Raw genomic sequence first — 18741 nt, forward strand, 5'->3', positions numbered from 1 at the left:
CGGTCCGGTGGCCCAATGCATTTTCATTATCCAACGGCTGTATCTCCTCGCTGCATCGACCGATCTTCACCAGATTTTTTGTGAGTCGTGGGGGAGCGCTGCCTAACGCGTTCGTGTGAATCGCCCGGTGGACGGGCGGGAAAAATGCGTTACAACTTCTGCGGTGGCTGGCGACCGGCGGTGCGCGAACCCCCACGGTGGCCAATAGGCCAGAGCGGCGCTTGGCTGCGAGGGCCGATCATCACCGCTTGCAGTTTTAATTATGCCTGTTTCAGACTAAGTAAAGGCATAACTGTTTTTACACATACAGTATAACCTTGTAGTCAAAACATGACTGTTGTTCCCTGTTTTCCCTGAAATTCCTGTTACATAAATAAAGATGTCGTTTCTGTTCTTGCTTTTATTTTTATCTGTCAGCTTTTCTCCAGTATTTTTTAGTTTTCAATAAATAAATAAATTTACACCCTATTCCTACATGATTACACAATACAAAGCAATTATTGTTCTACTCAAAATGTTAGCTGTACTGTAATTGCATATTACATGCAATATTGCATATTGCATATTACATTATATGCATATTAGATCATTAGTAACATTAAAAATCATACAATAAACCAAAATATATCAATAGATGTTTTACTACAAAAGTACAATAAAATCCTGAAATGATGGCTTTTAGTTTCAGTAACCCCCCCTCACCTACTGGTCTCCTTTTAATGAGGATAAAACGCTCGTTAGATGATCCACCTGTATTTCTAGGTTCTCAGCGCAGACTGATGCACATTTCCACCACAGTGGAACATTCTCAGCGTTGGTTCCATCACAGTGAGGCGTTACTCTGATTCTGCTTCTCTGATTTATTCCATAAAGCGCAAGGTGCTGAGAAAGCTTCAGCTTTGGCTTAAATAAAACACTCAGCAGTTTAATTTCAGTGACTTTCACCACTTTGTATTTTAGTTTATTGCGTTTAGTTAAACGTTGCGCCGCAGGTGCGCACGCAGCTTCGTACCTGAGGCCGCAGGTGTGAGCTGGCAGTTCTCCAGCTGAACGTTCTCCACAGAACAAACCTGCATCAACACCTGGAGGAGGAACTGTGACCCAGATGATCCAGGGATTCACCTCCGGGCTCAGCTTCAGGGACAACAGGACCTCCTGAGATGAGCCTCACCGCTGCTAGTATCCGGGATTTCATTGGTTCCTGTGTTTCCTCACAAACATCACGTCACTGCCGCCTACAGAGCAGCCAATCAGAGCAGAGAACAGCTGCTCTCCATGGTAACGGCGGACAGTTTGGGACCGAGTCGCGTTGGAGTGAAGCTGGGAGCAGACTGGTTGGACTGGGGCGTTGGAGCGACGCAGGTGAGTCCGCGCTGCTGCCCACCTGCAACAACACCTGTATGAACACCTGTATGAACACCTGCATCAACACCTGTGCACGTGTTCACCTACCTGTCTGCTTGGATCACTGCATGTTTGTTTGGGCTGCGCGCGGCGGCTGCGCGCGGCGGCTCTGCTGCTTCCTGTTTCTACAGGAAGGTTCGGTGGGTTTCTGGTTCGGTGGGTTTCTGGTTCGGTGGGTTTCTGGTTCGGTGGGTTTCTGATTCGGTGGGTTTCCGGTTCGGTGGGTTTCTGGCCTCTCGGCGCTGATCAGACCCGCAACAAAACTTCCCAATAAAAGCGAAATAAGAATCGGTCCGAGGAGCCGGTTCTGATTAGAACTCCTGATCCAGTGAAAAACCCAAAGACGCTTGATCCGACACACAGAACCGGTTCTGTACAGCAGAGGAAAAGTTCTGTTTCAGACAGAACCTCCACATCCCGTCCTCCTGCGGGGCAGGATTTAAGCCTGGATCTTCTGGGTTCCACCGTATCCTCACTAAATGGACCAGCAGAACATCCTGAGATCCTTCATTCATTAGTTCAAAGACCTCCAGAACTCTGCAGAACCGAGGATCCAGACCCTTAAACGAAAGTCTGGATGACAGGAAGAAAAACAGGAAAAAATGTAAAACTAACAGAATAATTTTTAGATTATTTTCCTGAAAACAATAAAAGTTTCTCTAATAAAGCGAAACATCAATTCTTTGGGACCAGAATCCTGTTCACTGTGTTCTAGCTGCAGGGTTCTCCGTTTCTATGATACAGAAGCGACAGCACATGATTCAGTCATGACTCGGATCCTTTCAGTCATGACTCGGATCCTTTCAGTTCCTGAACCTTTGGGTGGGGGCCCTTTCCATCTGTGGCCAGCAGGTGGCGCTGTGCGCCTTGTTGCAGTTCTGCTCCTCTATGAACATCTGATGAAACAGGAAACATATGATTTCTGTCAGTCTGGAGGTTCGGCTAAGATCCGATGGACCGTAGAACCCAGCTGATCTCCAGCTGAAGGAGATCCTGCAGGAGATCCTGGAGGAGATCCTCCTTGATGACCTGAGGAGGTTCTGATCTGCAGGCTGAAGGACCTGATGAGGTTCTGTGGTCCACTTTATCGCTGATCACATTAATGCTTTGACCTTTTTATTATTCATGCAGTAAAAGAATAAACTTGTGAATAAAAGGAGAACTGATCTCTGTTTAATAATTCACTGAATAATATGAAACATCAGCAACATAAACCAAAGAATAATAGCAGAACTCTGTGGGTTCCTCATTAAACGGGTCAGGAAGTGGCAGATTAACCGGGTCTCCATGAGAACTGGACCTTTAACAGTAGAACTTCATCAGAACGTGTTCTCCTGCAGAACCTCCACGGGTTCTGCAGGAGAAACCATCTCTGTGGTAGAGCTGCTGGGCTTCAGGACCTCAGCCTCTGAAGATCCGACTCCAGCGTAGACCTGAAGTCCACCCGGCGGCCCGTTGGGTCAGCGACACGCCGATGTGGACCGCCCAGGAAACACCGTCCCACCTAGAAGACATGGTGTCCTGCTCTACATGGACCCAGGAGAACCTCGGAGAACCTCCATCATGGACACAGGCAGCTGTTAGAGTCGCTCCTCCGTTGGTCTGGAGTCATTCTTTAATGATGGAGCGTCTGCAGGAGAAGCTTCTCCGAGGTGGAGCAGAGCACGCCTTCAGATGATTCAGGTAAGACGGTGAAGAGCAGCAGGACAACATCTGCAGAAGAAGACAAGAACGTCACACCTGAACCGGACGGGCAGAACCTCCCTGCAGAGGTCCATGCTGGTCTGAGGAGCACCATGCAGGCGTAGATGGTGGGATGGACCGACGCCAGCGCTGACCTGCACAGTAGCGCCGGGTTCTAAAGGGTTCTGGGGTTCTTAATGGTCCAGCCTGCGGGTCGGTTCTGTCTGGTTGGAGATGTTTCTGAAGCTCTACATTAGGTTCTGTTAGAACACTGAAGCTTGCTTTAAACAGACTGTTGCCTTTCAGCAGGTAGGTCCCTGGTTCAAATCCCAGCCTGGGTTCTCTCTGCAGCAGAACCTCCTGCTGCAGTTCTGCAGCGGTGCGGGTTCCACAGGCTCTGCCGTCAGAACCGACCCTCTGCCCTGTGTCTCATGTCAGCCATGGCAGGAACGTCCAGACACGACCGGGAGATGGCCATGAAGGCCAAGCAGCGGCTGCCGGATTGCGCGGACCCCGTGGAGCGGCTGCGGCTGCAGTGCCTGACCCGCGGCTCGTCAGGGATCAAAGGTCTGGGCAGGTAAGCCCCGCCCACGTCACACCTTCACCTGTCTGCCTAAACGCACCTGCAAACAGTCAGAATGTTGCTCTGCATGCCTGAAGAGCAACCAGAACCAGAACCAGAACCAGAACCTGTCCCTCAATGCTTTCATGTTCAACTCTGGAGACGCAGGATCCAAACTGCTGCAGAGTACATGTATCAGTACTTTAGTTCCTGTAGTACTCAGAGTACATGTATCAGTACTTTAGTTCCTGTAGTACTCAGAGTACATGTATCAGTACTTTAGTTCCTGTAGTACTCAGAGTACATGTATCAGTACTTTAGTTCCTGTAGTACTCAGAGTACATGTATCAGTACTTTACTTCCTGTAGTACTCAGAGTACATGTATCAGTACTTTAGTTCCTGTAGTACTCAGAGTACATGTATCAGTACTTTAGTTCCTGTAGTACTCAGAGTACGTGTATCAGTACTTTAGTTCCAGTAGTACTCAGAGTACATGTATCAGTACTTTAGTTCCTGTAGTACTCAGAGTACATGTATCAGTACTTTAGTTCCTGCAGTACTCAGAGTACATGTATCAATACTTTAGTTCCTGTAGTACTCAGAGTACATGTATCAGTACTTTAGTTCCCGCAGTACTCAGAGTACACGTATTCGTACTTTAGTTCCTGCAGTACTCAGAGTACATGTATCTGTACTTTAGTTCCTGCAGTACTGAGAGTACATGTATCAGTACTTTAGTTCCTGCAGTACTCAGAGTACACGTATTCGTACTTTAGTTTCTGCAGTACTGATAGTACATGTATCAGTATTTTAGTTCCTGCAGTACTGAGAGTACATGTATCAGTACTTTAGTTCCAGCAGTACTCAGAGTACATGTATCAGTACTTTAGTTCCTGTAGTACTCAGAGTACATGTATCAGTACTTTAGTTCCTGCAGTACTCAGAGTACATGTATCAGTACTTTAGTTCCTGTAGTACTCAGAGTACATGTATCAGTACTTTAGTTCCTGTAGTACTGAGAGTACATGTATCAGTACTTTAGTTCCTGCAGCACTCAGAGTACATGTATCAGTACTTTAGTTCCTGCAGTACTCAGAGTACATGTATCAGTACTTTAGTTCCTGCAGCACTCAGAGTACATGTATCAGTACTTTAGTTCCTGTAGTACTCTGAGAAGCTGTGCTGACTCGGCGGCGCTGCAGGATGTTGCTGTTTTCGTCGTCTTGTTGCTGCTGGTGGTTTTCAGCCACAGATCTCAGGTCTGTAGTACTCTGAGTAATGATATGCATACCCAGTAGTACTCTGAGTAATGATATGCATACCCTGTAGTACTCTGAGTAATGATATGCATACCCTGTAGTACTCTGATTCATGATATGTGCACCCTGTAGTACTCTGAGTAATAATATGCGTACCCTGTAGTACTCTGAGTAATGATATGTGCACCCTGTAGTACTCTGAGTAATAATATGCGTACCCTGTAGTACTCTGAGTAATGATATGCATAGCCAGTAGTACTCTATGTAATGATATGTATACCCTGTAGTACTCTCAGTAATGATATGTATACCCTGTAGTACTCTGAGTAATGATATGCATACCCTGTAGTACTCTGAGTAATGATATGCGTACCCTGTAGTACTCTGAGAAGCTGTGCTGACTCGGCGGCGCTGCAGGATGTTGTTGTTTTCGTCGTCTTGTTGCTGCTGGTGGTTTTCAGCCACAGATCTCAGGTCTGTAGTACTCTGAGTAATGATATGCATACCCAGTAGTACTCTGAGTAATGATATGCATACCCTGTAGTACTCTGAGTAATGATATGCGTACCCAGTAGTACTCTGAGTAATGATATGTGCACCCTGTAGTACTCTGAGTAATAATATGCGTACCCTGTAGTACTCTGAGTAATGATATGCGTAGCCAGTAGTACTCTATGTAATGATATGCATACCCAGTAGTACTGAGCAATGATATGCATATCCAGTAGTACTCTGAGTAATGATATGCATACCTTGTAGTACTCTAAGTAATGATATGCATACCCTGTAGTACTCTGATTCATGATATGCATACCCTGTAGTACTCTGAGTAATGATATGCGTACCCAGTAGGACTCTGAGTAATGATATGCATACCTTGTAGTACTCTGAGTAATGATATGCGTACCCTGTAGTACTCTGAGAAGCTGTGCTGACTCGGCGGCGCTGCAGGATGTTGTTGTTTTCGTCGTCTTGTTGCTGCTGGTGGTTTTCAGCCTCAGATCTCAGGTCTGTAGTACTCTGAGTAATGATATGCATACCCAGTAGTACTCTGAGTAATGATATGCATACCCAGTAGTACTCTGAGTAATGATATGCATACCCTGTAGTACTCTGATTCATGATATGCATACCCTGTAGTACTCTGAGTAATGATATGTATACCCTGTAGTACTCTGAGTAATGATATGCGTACCCTGTAGTACTCTGAGTAATGATATGTGCACCCTGTAGTACTCTATGTAATGATATGCATACCCAGTAGTACTGAGCAATGATATGCATATCCAGTAGTACTCTGAGTAATGATATGCATACCCTGTAGTACTCTGATTAATGATATGCATACCCTGTAGTACTCTGAGTAATGATATGCATACCCTGTAGTACTCTGATTAATGATATGCATACCCAGTAGTACTCTGAGTAATGATATGTGCACCCTGTAGTACTCTGAGTAATAATATGCGTACCCTGTAGTACTCTGAGTAATGATATGCATACCCAGTAGTACTCTGAGTAATGATATGCGTACCCTGTAGTACTCTGAGTAATGATATGCATACCTTGTAGTACTCTGAGTAATGATATGCATACCCTGTAGTACTCTGATTCATGATATGCATACCCAGTAGTACTCTGAGTAATGATATGTGCACCCTGTAGTACTCTGAGTAATAATATGCGTACCCTGTAGTACTCTGAGTAATGATATGCATACCCAGTAGTACTCTGAGTAATGATATGCGTACCCTGTAGTACTCTGAGTAATGATATGCGTACCCTGTAGTACTCTGAGAAGCTGTGCTGACTCGGCGGCGCTTCAGGATGTTGTTGTTTTCGTCGTCTTGTTGCTGCTGGTGGTTTTCAGCCACAGATCTCAGGTCTGTAGTACTCTGAGTAATGATATGCATACCCAGAAGTACTCTGAGTAATGATATGCATACCCTATAGTACTCTGATTCATGATATGCATACCCTGTAGTACTCTGAGTAATGATATGCATACCCAGTAGTACTCTGAGTAATGATATGCATATCCAGTAGTACTCTGAGTAATGATATGCGTACCCTGTAGTACTCTGATTAATGATATGCATACCCTGTAGTACTGAGCAATGATATGCATACCCTGTAGTACTCTGATTCATGATATGCATACCCAGTAGTACTCTGAGTAATGATATGCGTACCCTGTAGTACTCTGAGAAGCTGTGCTGACTCGGCGGCGCTTCAGGATGTTGTTGTTTTCGTCGTCTTGTTGCTGCTGGTGGTTTTCAGCCACAGATCTCAGGTCTGTAGTACTCTGAGTTCCTGCGGCTGCATCAGGTCAGCAGTTTACTGCAGCGATGTGTCGGTTGCAGTTATCGTCATAGCAGCTTCTAGCTGTGAATGTGACAGCATGGCTGAGAAGAAAAAGCCACAAACAGATACGTTATGTAGGAATGCAGCAATATTTAATATACCTGATAAAAGCAGTGATGTTTAAAAAGCTCCGTGTTCCAGTCTGCATCTATCAGAAACAAAGTTCTGTTGCAGTTTGAAGGTAGAGCAGTGGGTATTGTGTGACAGTTGTGGTAAGTTAGGAAAGTCCCTGAATGTTTACCAGCTTTAGAGGAGCTATAAGTCAGATATTTACTGTAAAATCAACCTAAATCATTCTGATTTGTCACCCAGGATGTTAGAAACATTCCTTAGAAACAATCTTCTCCATCAACAACATCTTAGTCACGCTTTTCTCCTTTCAAACCTGCAGGTACGGTCCAGAATGAGTTCAGAGTGTAGTCCGTGTTTACTTCCTGGTTCCTGAGCCAATCAGATGAGAGCTCCTAGGGTTCCCAGCATAGAGCAGCATTTGGTATTTTATGTTGGCTAAAGAGCAGCAGCCTGCAGACATGGAGGCCAGGAAGAGAATTGGACCAGAACCAGAACAAAACCAGAACCAGAACAGAACATCATCATAGACCCGACTTGTGGAGGTAGAAACTAGGGTCTCCCTGTGAAAGGCTGTGTGTCTGTGCTGTTCCGATTTTTACCACTAGGTGTCATTATTACTTACTTAAGGCTTCCAATAGGAAATGCTTTAATGGTTCCGTTCAACAGGGGGCGCTGCCTGTGGTTACTGGGATCTTTAATGAGAGGAGCTCACTTCCTATATATATATATATATATATATATATATATATATATATATATATATATAAATAAATAATAAAATGTGCTGAATCTGTTGGCCATTCCGTCCTAAATCGGCCGCTCTACGTAGACCGTCATGGCTGCTGGTTCTCCAGGATCACTCAGGCATGCATCAATCAAGCAGAACTTCACTTTGGACCTGGTTCTGGTGAAGGAACGACATTCTAGTTAAGAATTTAAAAAAGATGATTTTTGCAGGATTTATGTCTCTTAGACTTAGACAACTTTATTTGTCATTTTGTACAGAACAAAATTTCATTTGCATACAGCTTGAAAGTTACAGTGAATTGCAGTAGATTACAGGATAAAGTAAATTACAGGATAAAATTTACAGTAAAAGTAATACTTTAATTTAACAGTTTTTCAGTTGATTATTCATCAGTTAATGTTTGTGAAATAGTTCTGCTTAAGGAACCAACACCGATGGAGAATGAGCATTTCCTTTAAATCCTGAGAACGCTGCTCTAGCTCTCACGCCAGAGGCCATGTTTTACCAACATGTCAGGATTGTTCTGCTGTATCGTGGTCCAAACATAGTTTTTGTTTCTCTTCAGAACCTTTAAGATCATGGACGACAACGAGAACCGTTCCCTGGACTTCAAGGAGTTCCTGAAAGGTTTGACCGACTACGGGCTGCTGATCGAGAAGGACGAGGCCAGCGCCATGTTTCAGCGCTTCGACCGAGACGGGAGTGGAACCATCGACTTTGACGAGTTCCTCATCACTCTGAGGGTGAACCGGTCCTTCCAGAACCTTCAGTCACAAACACGTTTCAACCTTTTGATGTTTTTAGTGGAAAGTTTCCTGGTTTGGTTAATCAGCTCCTTCCTCTGTCCCATCAGCCCCCGATGTCCAAGGCCAGGATGGAGGTGATCATGCAGGCGTTCAGGAAGCTGGATAAAACTGGAGATGGAGTGATCACCATAGAGGACCTGAGGGGGGTTTACAACGCCAAGTACCACCCAAAGTACCAGAACGGGGAGTGGACGGAGGAGCAGGTCTTCAGAACGTTCCTGGACAGCTTTGATTCTCCGTACGACAAAGATGGAAAGGTGTGGGAATCCGTCTGTGGGTCTTTAAACGTTCCTCTCAGTTCTGGTCAACCTGCTGATTGTTAGGAGCCTTCAGGGTGAGAAGGTTGTGCTGTGGTCCTCTCTGAAGGAGGTTCTCAATTATTACGCGGGTGTGAGCGCCTCCATCGACACATCGTCTGCTTTATAGTGATGATGGCCAATGCCTGGAAGCTGTGAGTTGGTGGTTCTGGTGGTGGTTCTGGTGGTGGTTCTGGTGGTGGTTCTGGACCATCTGCAGTATGCTGTATGCTTTGGTCGGGTAAAATCAACAGCTGATTGGACTGGAACCATGCAGCATTCTCAGTTTGGTTCTGAAACAGTAGCGCTGGTGCTGGAGGTTCTGCCTCAGTTCTGCTAAATGACTTCACACGTTGATTCATTCTGCCTTCTCACCTCTTTCAGCTGCATTAGTCAACAGATTCTCTGACACTTTCTGGGCTTCACCTCATTGTTTCTGAGAACAACCTGACTGAACCTTTCTGATGAACGAGAGGATCCGTTTCCACATCCTGCCTGGAGGTTCTCCAGACGCTGCCATCGCTTCACCATTCAAAGCTCAGGCTTTTAAAGTAGCTGTTATTAAACCTTTACTTAAGAAACCTTCTCTTGATCAAGATGAGCTAGTAAATTACAGACCTATATCTAATCTTCTTTTCTTATCTAAAATTCTTGAGAAAGTAGTTGCTAATCAACTTTGTGAACATTTACAAAGTAATGACCTACTTGAGGAGTTTCAGTCAGGCTTCAGAGCTCATCATAGCACTGAAACAGCTCTGGTGAAGGTCACTAATGATATTCTCATGGCCTCAGATAATGGACTTGTGTCTATACTTGTCCTGTTAGATCTCAGTGCTGCGTTTGATACAGTTGATCACAATATTCTCCTACAAAGACTTGAGCATACTGTAGGGATTAAGGGGAAAGCATTAGGCTGGTTTAAATCTTATCTGTCAGACAGATTCCAGTTTGTTCATGTTAATAATAAATCTTCCTCAAACTCTAGGGTCACCTGTGGAGTACCACAGGGTTCAGTCCTTGGACCAATTCTATTTACTATATATATGCTTCCCATTGGCAAAATTATCAGACAGCATGGGATTAATTTCCACTGTTATGCTGATGATACTCAGCTATATTTATCCATAAATCCTGATGAATCCAATCAGTTACTTCGACTGCAGTCATGTCTTGATGACATCAAAAGCTGGATGACTTTAAATTTCCTGCATTTAATTCTGACAAGACAGAAGTTGTAATCTTTGGGCCAGAGTCTTTAAAAAATAAACTTCTTAATCAATCACTTAATCTGGATGGCATTAACTTGGCCTCTGGTAATAAAGTTAAAAATCTTGGTGTTATTTTTGACCAAGACATGTCATTTAAATCCCATATTAAACAGGTTTCCAGAGTTTCCTATTTTCACCTCAGGAATATCGCCAAAATTAGAAACATTCTGTCCAGGAGTGATGCTGAAAAACTAGTCCATGCATTTGTTACTTCAAGGCTGGACTATTGTAATTCTTTACTATCAGGAAGTCCACAAAATGCAGTTCAAAGCCTTCAGCTGATCCAAAATGCTGCAGCAAGAGTTCTGATGAAAATCAACCAGAGGGATCATATTTCTCCTGTTTTAGCTTCACTTCATTGGCTTCCTGTTAAATCAAGAATAGAATTTAAAATTCTCCTTCTAACGTATAAAGCCCTTAATAATCAAGCTCCATCATATATCAGAGCTCTGATTACCCCGTATGTTCCTAACAGAGCACTTCGCTCTCAGACTGTAGGTCTGCTGGTGGTTCCTAGAGTCTCTAAAAGTAGAATGGGAGGCAGATCCTTTAGCTATCAGGCTCCTCTCCTGTGGAACCAACTCCCAGTTTTGGTCCATGAGGCAGACACCCCGTCTACTTTTAAGACTAATCTTAAAACTTTCCTTTGTGACAAAGCTTCTAGTCAGAGTGGCTCATGTTACCCTGAGCTACCTCTATAGTTATGCTGCTATAGGCTTAGGCTGCTGGAGGACATCAGGGTCTATTTCTCTCTCTCTGCTGAGTTCTCCTACTGCTCTCCAATCTGCATTGTTTGTTGTTATTTCAGCTTTTAACTTTTTGTTCTCTGTCATTTTTCTCTTCATAGAAGGTACACCTGGTCTGGTGTTCTGTTAGTTGTGACATCATCAGGGGAGGCAGATCATCCTCTATTACCATCTAACATAGAAAGTACTCCTGGATCAATGTGAGCTTCTGGGCTTTCTGTGTCTCTGCTCTGTCTTCTCTAACATAGAAAGTACTCCTGGGTCAATGTGAGCTTCTGAGCTTTCTGTGTCTCTGCTCTGTCTTCTCTAAGCCCCAGTGGGTCGAGGCAGATGAGCGTTTACACTGAGCCTGGTTCTGGTTCTGCTGGAGGTTCTCCTCCCTGTTAAAGGGGAGTTTTCCTCTCCACTGTCGCTTCATGCATGCTCAGTATGAGGGATTGCTGCAAAGCCATCAACAATGCAGACGACTGTCCACTGTGGCTCTACGCTCTTTCAGGAGGAGTGAATGCTGCTTGGAGAGACTTGATGCAACCTGCTGGGTTTCCTTAGAGAGGAAACTTTCTCACCAACCTGGAGGATCTGATGGAGGCTGACTTTGGAAAGAACCTTGATGATGATATGAATTGATGCTATATAAAAAAAAATTTATTGAATCTTTTGATGTGAACAAGTTTCTTGGGAGTGTTCTGGATCGGTCCAGTTAGAGATCCAGGCCTGAATCAGTGGAGGGAGCTGAAGATTAGGGTGATGGTGAGGAGGTCCTCCAGCCTCACAGAGGTGGAGCTCATCTCCAAACATCAAACATCTAAAGCCCAGAGGAGATGGCAGAGGAAGGATCTGATTGGCTGATCCGGTTTCATTCAGGAGAAAGACCAGATTCAACCAATATGATGTAAATAATATTTTTTTTAAACCTTTTGAATATTTTAAAGCTGGTAGACTTTATGTTCCAGGAAGTAATCAATAATATTTAATAAACGCTGCAGCTGCTGAGATGAAGTGTTCAGATGTTTTATATAACTGTAGGTGTTCTGATGGATGGAGCTGCCAGACCTGCACAGACCTCTGAGGTCAACATGCAACAGCTTTTAGAACCTTTTATATATTTGGATGAAGGTTCAGGTTTATAATCATCAACATTTACATTCTACTATGAGAAAAATGATGTTTTGAACCTCAGGACCAAACCATAAACGTTTCAAACACACCAGCGAATAATTAAGCTTCCTGAATTATTGACATCTGGAGGTTTGAAGTTCTGAGGTTCTCTCCTGGTGGAACGGTGGAACGTGTCCTGCTCAGTTCATGGACAGGGCGGCCTGTGCGTCTCTGCAGCAGCAGACAGGTTTCACCGCGACGTTCTGCTGACTAAGACAATGATTGCAACAGAAAGCGTGTAAACCACAGACTGAGAGTAGAAACCAGAAGCAGAGACAGAACAGCGGTGAGATGTGAGTCACGGTGAGCCTTCAGCCTCTTCCTCCTCCTCCTCTTCCTCACCGCCCCACTCTCAGACACGTTCTCTTCTGACCCACAGGTGACCAAAGAGGAGTTTGTCAACTACTACAGCGGCGTGAGCGCCTCCATCGACAGCGACGTCTACTTCATCCTGATGATGAGGAACGCCTGGAGGCTCTGACACCTTCATCGTTAATAACCATGTTCAGCTGAACGCCCGGCTGCTGTTTCTGCTCCGGAACATTCTTTCTGCTCCGGAACATTCTTTCTGCTCCGGAACATTCAATAGCAGCCGTTCTCTTTCACGTCTCACTTTATTGAGCATAAACAGGTTAAATAAAGGCCGAGTGCTCCGACCTACAGCGTGTTTTCAGCGTTTAATGCCACCAAGCAGTCGTTCTGGGCTGGATGCTCCTAAAGTGTCCGGTCCGGTCCGGTCGGGTCCGGTCCAGTTTTACAGCAGCAGCGTCTTTGGGTTTCCGTGACGACGATCACAACAAGCAGGTCACCATAGCAACGGAAAGTCCCCTGCGTGATACGTTTCAGCGCCGTGGGACAAACGAGGTTCTCCGGGTCCAGGTGGGAGCAGCTGGTGTTTCTACAGGGAGCCAGAACAGAACCAGGAGACCAACAGAACCGGGCTGAACACCAGGAACCACTCAGGCGGTTCTGGAGGCTGAACATGAACAACTCAGACTGCCGTTACATTTTTACCTGTGATCACCTGAACCCGAGCGGGCCGGACCGCTTAGGACCGGCTTCAGTTTGGACTCCTGCAGCAGAACCGGGTCCGTTTGCCTCGTAAAGACGGCCTTCTGGGTTTCAGCTGAAAGTTTGACAAGGTTCTGGTGGCAGAAGAACCTTTGCCTTGGTCTACAGGGAAAAGGTTCTGGATTTTAAAAACCTTATCTGGTCTGGTCTTTTTAGTGATTTATTTGGATTTTCCTGGTTCTGGTACCATTGGGTTCTACTAAAGGTTTTGGGTTGTCCTGCCTGCTGGGTTAGACAGGTTAGTTTGCAGGTTCTGGTTCTGAAGAGACAACCAGATGCTGTAGTGAGAAGGCCAAATGGATCTGTAGGTGGTTCTAATTAGCAGTTATTAAGTGTAACGAGTGGTTCTGGTGGTTCTAGAGACTGCTGGGAAGGTTCTGGTGACAAGTGAGGGTGTTTGGGTCGGTCTTAGAACCCTGCCTGTGTTTACATAACAGAACCCAGGGATCTTTTAGTGGTTCTGGTCGCCCTTTCTTTTCTCTGCATGAAATCCTATTAAAGGTTCTGGTCAAGAAGAGGAAAGTTCTGGTTCTGTTTGGGTGATTTTCAGCTAAAACTGAGGAAACGGGTCGACCTGACTTCCTGCTGTGGCTCTGAACCGTGTTCAGCACAACCAACAGAACCGCTCGGGTTGAGACGCATCAGCAGAACCTTCTACATCCTCCTAGATTATGGTAACAAACAAAAGAACAGCTGTTGGTCCGGCCCAGAAGGTCCGGCTCAGCGGCCAGAACCGGCCCGACTGCTACATTCAGATCTATGAAGTTCATGGAGTCCAAGCGAGCCGGCGGCGCTGGGCTCTGATTGGCTGGGGTGGAGCATGTGACCGTGTTCCGGGTAGTGTGAGCAGGGAACCGGTTGTTCTCAGGGTTTGGGTCTAAAGCGGACCGGGAACCCTGAAAGGTTCTCCAGCCGGAGCGGAGCAGCAGCTCAGAGGACAGAGAAGGTTTAAAGTTCTGAGAGAGGCTGGCGCTGGTCTGGAGAGGAAGCTGGAAAGTTCTGGAAGGTCCAGGGAGACAACCGGGCCTGGGTCGGGTCCGTCAGTGCAGTTCTCACAAGTTTGAAGGTTCTGGTTCTATTTGATCTGATAGAAGCTGGACATGGTGACGTAGGCCTCCTCCGGCTGCTTCGGCCCAAACCCGTCTCCTGGGCCGGCGTGCTGGCGCTGAGGGTTCTGGGCCTCGGCGCCGGGCGGCGGCGTGTTGGCGGGGGACGGGCCGCCGCTCCGCCGGCTGTCCTCGCCGTCCGACGAGCTCCGGCCGAGCAGCGCCGACATCTCCAGCTCCTCGGTGCTGACGCTGGTGGTGCTCCTGCAGTCGGAGCTCTGGGTGGAGTCGGACCGGCAGTCGGACCGGCAGTCGTCTGCAGAACCCGCCGGCGGTTCCGCCTCCTCAGAGTGGGAGATCTCCAGCGGGTGGACCTTCAGGAAGCTGAAGACCTCAGGGTTGAGGTTGAGCAGCAGCCCCTGGAGGAACATCAGGAGGTGGTTAGGTGCTCCTCACCAACGAGGACCTGCGGGTTCCAGGAACTCACCTTGTCGGGTTTGCAGATCTGGACCAGCGTCTGCTTGGGGTGGGGGATGCTGGGCCACATGTAGGTGAAGATCCTGAGGAGCAGAGAGGAAACCGGTGAGCACCGAGTCATGCTGCTTCACCAACTCTGGGACGGAGAGCCACCATGTCCTACTTGTGTTTCCAGAAGACCACGGCGCTGAGGAGGACCACCAGGAGGAGGAGGCTGAGCACGACCGCGCACACGCTCATCTGCCACTCAGGCGTTTCTCCTCCTGGAGAAGATAATCTGGCTAGTTCAGCTGGCTGGAGCACCTGCTGGAGGTCTGGACCCATGTTCTCACCTGACCCCATGGAGAAGGTGACCACCGGGCTCCACTCGCTCCAGGTTCCCTGCAGACCCCCCTGAGGGATGGCCCGCACTCTCACCTGGTACTCAGCGTTCTTACGCAGGTGCTGCATGTCGATCTGGAGGAAGTCCTGCTTGGAGACGTTCTGGGTCTGCAGGAAGAAACCATTCATCTCAAACATCTCAGGAGGACAAACATTTTATGCCATTCTGGATTTCTGGATCAAAGTTAAAAGAGGAGTACAGTAACGTGGCTTCCTTTGGTCCACAGGTCCAGCTGGAAGAGCTGGTTCTCCAGAGTCAGGATGTCATTGCTGTAAGGGATCTGGAAGAAAACCCGGGTCCGGTGCAGCTCTGGTTCCGAGGTGACGTTCCAGACCTGCGGACTCATCGGTTTCACTGAAACAGCGCAGAAAGAACATGGAGTCTTTGGTTCTGCAGAACTGTCCACAGAAACAAACACATTCATGGTTCTTAACAATCTTTGGGTTCAGTCCCTCTGGGTCAGAACCCTTTAGAACCTCCTCCGGCTCTGAAGGTCTAAAGACTTTGATTCTTCTTTGCAAATCATCTCCAACTCAGATTGGATGGAGAACATCTGAGAACATTTGATTTGCACCAATTCTCAGGTCTGGACTTTGACTAGGCCGTTCTAACCCATCAATCTGCTCTGATCTAAGCCGTCCCATAATGCATCAGCCTGCAGCTCCATCTTCCCACAGCATGGTGCTGCCACCACCGTGCTCTCACCAGGAGTTTAGGAGCTCCACCCAAACGTCAGAGACAATAAACTAACGAGGGCTGCATGGAGATTTAGCTTCTTCTTCATTAAATGTTGAAAACCATGAAACCTGCTCCCTGTGGGAGAGAGAAGCTGGTTAAACCGGATCAGAACCAGCCTGGGGCTTACCTATCTTCTGCAGGACGAACGTGGATGAGAGCCGGCCTCCGCTCTTCAGCCGCACCGTCACGTTCACCTGATTCACGGGGTACAGCTTTGCCGACGACACCGTGTCTCCGACCGCGCTGAAGCATCTCTTCTTGTCTGCCTCACTGGAGTTCTGGCTGAGAGGAAGGAGCATAGAGGTCAGAGGTCAGCGAGCGGCGGCCCGGGGAGCAGCGGGGGGCTGAGGGGGGCTGTGGGGGCTGAGGGGGGCTGCGGGGGCTGAGGGGGCAGCGGGGGGCTGAGGGGGCTGAGGGGGGCTGAGGGAGGATGCGGGGGGCTGAGGGGGCAGCGGGGGGCTGAGGGGGCAGCGGGGGGCTGAGGGGGGCTGAGGGGGCAGCGGGGGGCTGAGGGGGGCTGGGGGGGGATGCGGGGGGCTGAGGGGGGATGCGGGGGGCTGGGGGGGGCTGAGGGGGCAGCGGGGGGCTGAGGGGGGAGGGGCAGGGGGGGCTGAGGGGGCTGGGGGGGCGGGGGGGGATGCGGGGGGCTGAGGGGGGATGGGGGGGGCTGGGGGGGGCTGAGGGGGGCTGAGGGGGGATGCGGGGGGCTGAGGGGGGATGCGGGGGGCTGGGGGGGGGCCGCGGGGGCTGAGGGGGGCTGCGGGGGCTGAGGGGGGAGGCGGGGGGCTGAGGGGGCTGAGGGGGGCTGAGGGGGGATGCGGGGGGCTGAGGGGGCAGCGGGGGGCTGAGGGGGCAGCGGGGGGCTGAGGGGGGCTGAGGGGGCAGCGGGGGGCTGAGGGGGGCTGAGGGGGCAGCGGGGGGCTGAGGGGGCTGAGGGGGGATGCGGGGGGCTGGGGGGGGCTGAGGGGGCAGCGGGGGGCTGAGGGGGGCTGAGGGGGGCTGAGGGGGGATGCGGGGGGCTGAGGGGGGATGCGGGGGGCTGGGGGGGCGGGGCTGAGGGGGCTGAGGGGGGCTGCGGGGGCTGAGGGGGGCTGAGGGGGCTGCGGGGGGCTGAGGGGGGCTGAGGGGGCGGGGCTTACCAGACGCGCATGCTCCTGATGCTCTCTCCTTCATCCTCGTCGTCGCCGCGGCGACCGAGCAGCCGGCAGGTCAGGTTGCAGCGGCTCAGGCTGATGTGGGAGCTGCAGCTGAGTCCCAGTTCTGCAGGAAACACAGGTCCGTTACACCGTGGTCCGGTCTGCAGGCGGACCGGTTCCCCCAGCCGGACCCACCTGTAACCCACTAGAACCCAGCTGTGCGGTTTTAGCTCCTCAGATGCAGACGGACCAGAACCGCCTTCTGATCCGTCTCATCCTGCAGCTTCAGGTTCTGTTTCAGGCTCTGCAGGGTCCAAAGGTTCTGGTGTCTTAACAGCAGAGTGACAACATGTGGTCATTAGGTTCTAGTGGACCCAGAACCGGGCCTGAACCTTCCTCCTGCCTCTCATCTTCATGAAACTGTTGCACTGTGATGGACATGGACACAGATCCTGGTTCTGGTTCTGGTCCAGTAGGGTCTGGGCTGTACTATTACAGATGTTCTGGAAACGGAGTATTTATCATAATCAGCAGCACCAGAGACCCGTCACGGTTCTGCTGGTGGTTCTGCTGCCGGAACGTCTCAGTTCTGGGTCAGAAACACTTTTTGGATTCTAGAACCTTCATTTCAGCCGTAAAGCTTCTGGTTCTGTGTTAAGGTCCAGGACCTCTTCAGGTTCTTGGACTCGCTGAGGTTTCAGAACCGGTCTAGAACGGGCCTAGAACCCGGCAGCAGCTGCAGCAGAGGTCTGACCCGGTTGAGTCTGAGGGAAGCTGGTTTGTGGAGAGCGCTGTGGCTTCAGCTCTGTGGGCCGACACGTTCCTGCAGAACGTTGTTCTCACGGCCCGGCCCAGCGGGCCGCTTTAATCAGCACCACTGCAACCGCTGGGTCCAAATCACCGCAGCCGTGTTCTTCAGAACCCTCTGCTGCTGGTCCAGGGCCCGGCTGAGGTTCTCCACCCCGGTTCTGCAGACAGAACCGGGGTGGAGAACCTCAGATCTGAGCGAATCAGCACCGGCTGAGGAGCGCGAGGCGCGGAGAGGTTCAGAAGCAGACAGGAACCGAGCTGCGGGCTGAAGCGGGTCGTGGGTTCAGGTTCTGAGCCGGTTCACCTCCAGCAGCTCCTCAGCTGATAACATCTCAGCAACATCTCTACATCTGTGGTCCTCCCCACCGGGTCAGAACCGCTGGGTCAGAACCACCGGGTCCTCCCCACCGGGTCAGAACCACCGGGTCCTCCCCACCGGGTCAGAACCGGACCCGGCAGCACCAGGGTCTCACCTGCGTCGGGGTCTGCGTCTCCGCTCTGGGCGCGGCTGCAGGCGGCCTCCAGCAGCAGCAGCAGCAGCGAGGCGGTGGTCCTCCAGCCAGGCAGCATCTTCTCAGCAGCTCTCCATGCAGATGATCTGAGCGCGCTCAGAACTACGCTGCAGCAGCAGCTGAGCGCCGCTGTTTTCAGCAGCGGGTGGAGGAGGGGGAGGGGCCTCCCTGCAGAGGAAGGAGGAGGTGGAGGAGGAGGAGG

The 18741-nt window shown here is 49.3% G+C and overlaps 2 protein-coding genes across 2 annotated transcripts; one reads left to right on the plus strand and one right to left on the minus strand.

Moving 5' to 3' along the window:
• Positions 1-1209: 1209 nt before the first annotated feature.
• On the plus strand, positions 1210-13029 carry capslb (calcyphosine-like b). The gene is made up of 5 exons (XM_012862205.3): positions 1210-1362; positions 3526-3664; positions 8659-8836; positions 8947-9156; positions 12747-13029. The coding sequence occupies exons 2-5, from the start codon at positions 3528-3530 to the stop codon at positions 12846-12848; spliced, it is 627 nt and encodes a 208-aa protein (XP_012717659.3). The 5' UTR covers positions 1210-1362; positions 3526-3527; the 3' UTR covers positions 12849-13029.
• LOC105925780 (tyrosine-protein phosphatase non-receptor type 23) lies at positions 12963-18597 on the minus strand. The gene is made up of 9 exons (XM_036140689.1): positions 18501-18597; positions 17221-17341; positions 16437-17153; positions 16209-16363; positions 15543-15697; positions 15294-15450; positions 15125-15224; positions 14972-15044; positions 12963-14903 (listed from the first exon to the last, which is right to left on the minus strand). Exons 1-9 carry the CDS (start codon positions 18595-18597, stop codon positions 14514-14516), a joined length of 1965 nt encoding a protein of 654 aa, XP_035996582.1. The 3' UTR covers positions 12963-14513.
• Between the last annotated feature and the right edge of the window lie 144 nt (positions 18598-18741).

Source organism: Fundulus heteroclitus, chromosome 8, assembly GCF_011125445.2.
Source record: "Fundulus heteroclitus isolate FHET01 chromosome 8, MU-UCD_Fhet_4.1, whole genome shotgun sequence".
Taxonomy (NCBI): domain Eukaryota; kingdom Metazoa; phylum Chordata; class Actinopteri; order Cyprinodontiformes; family Fundulidae; genus Fundulus; species Fundulus heteroclitus.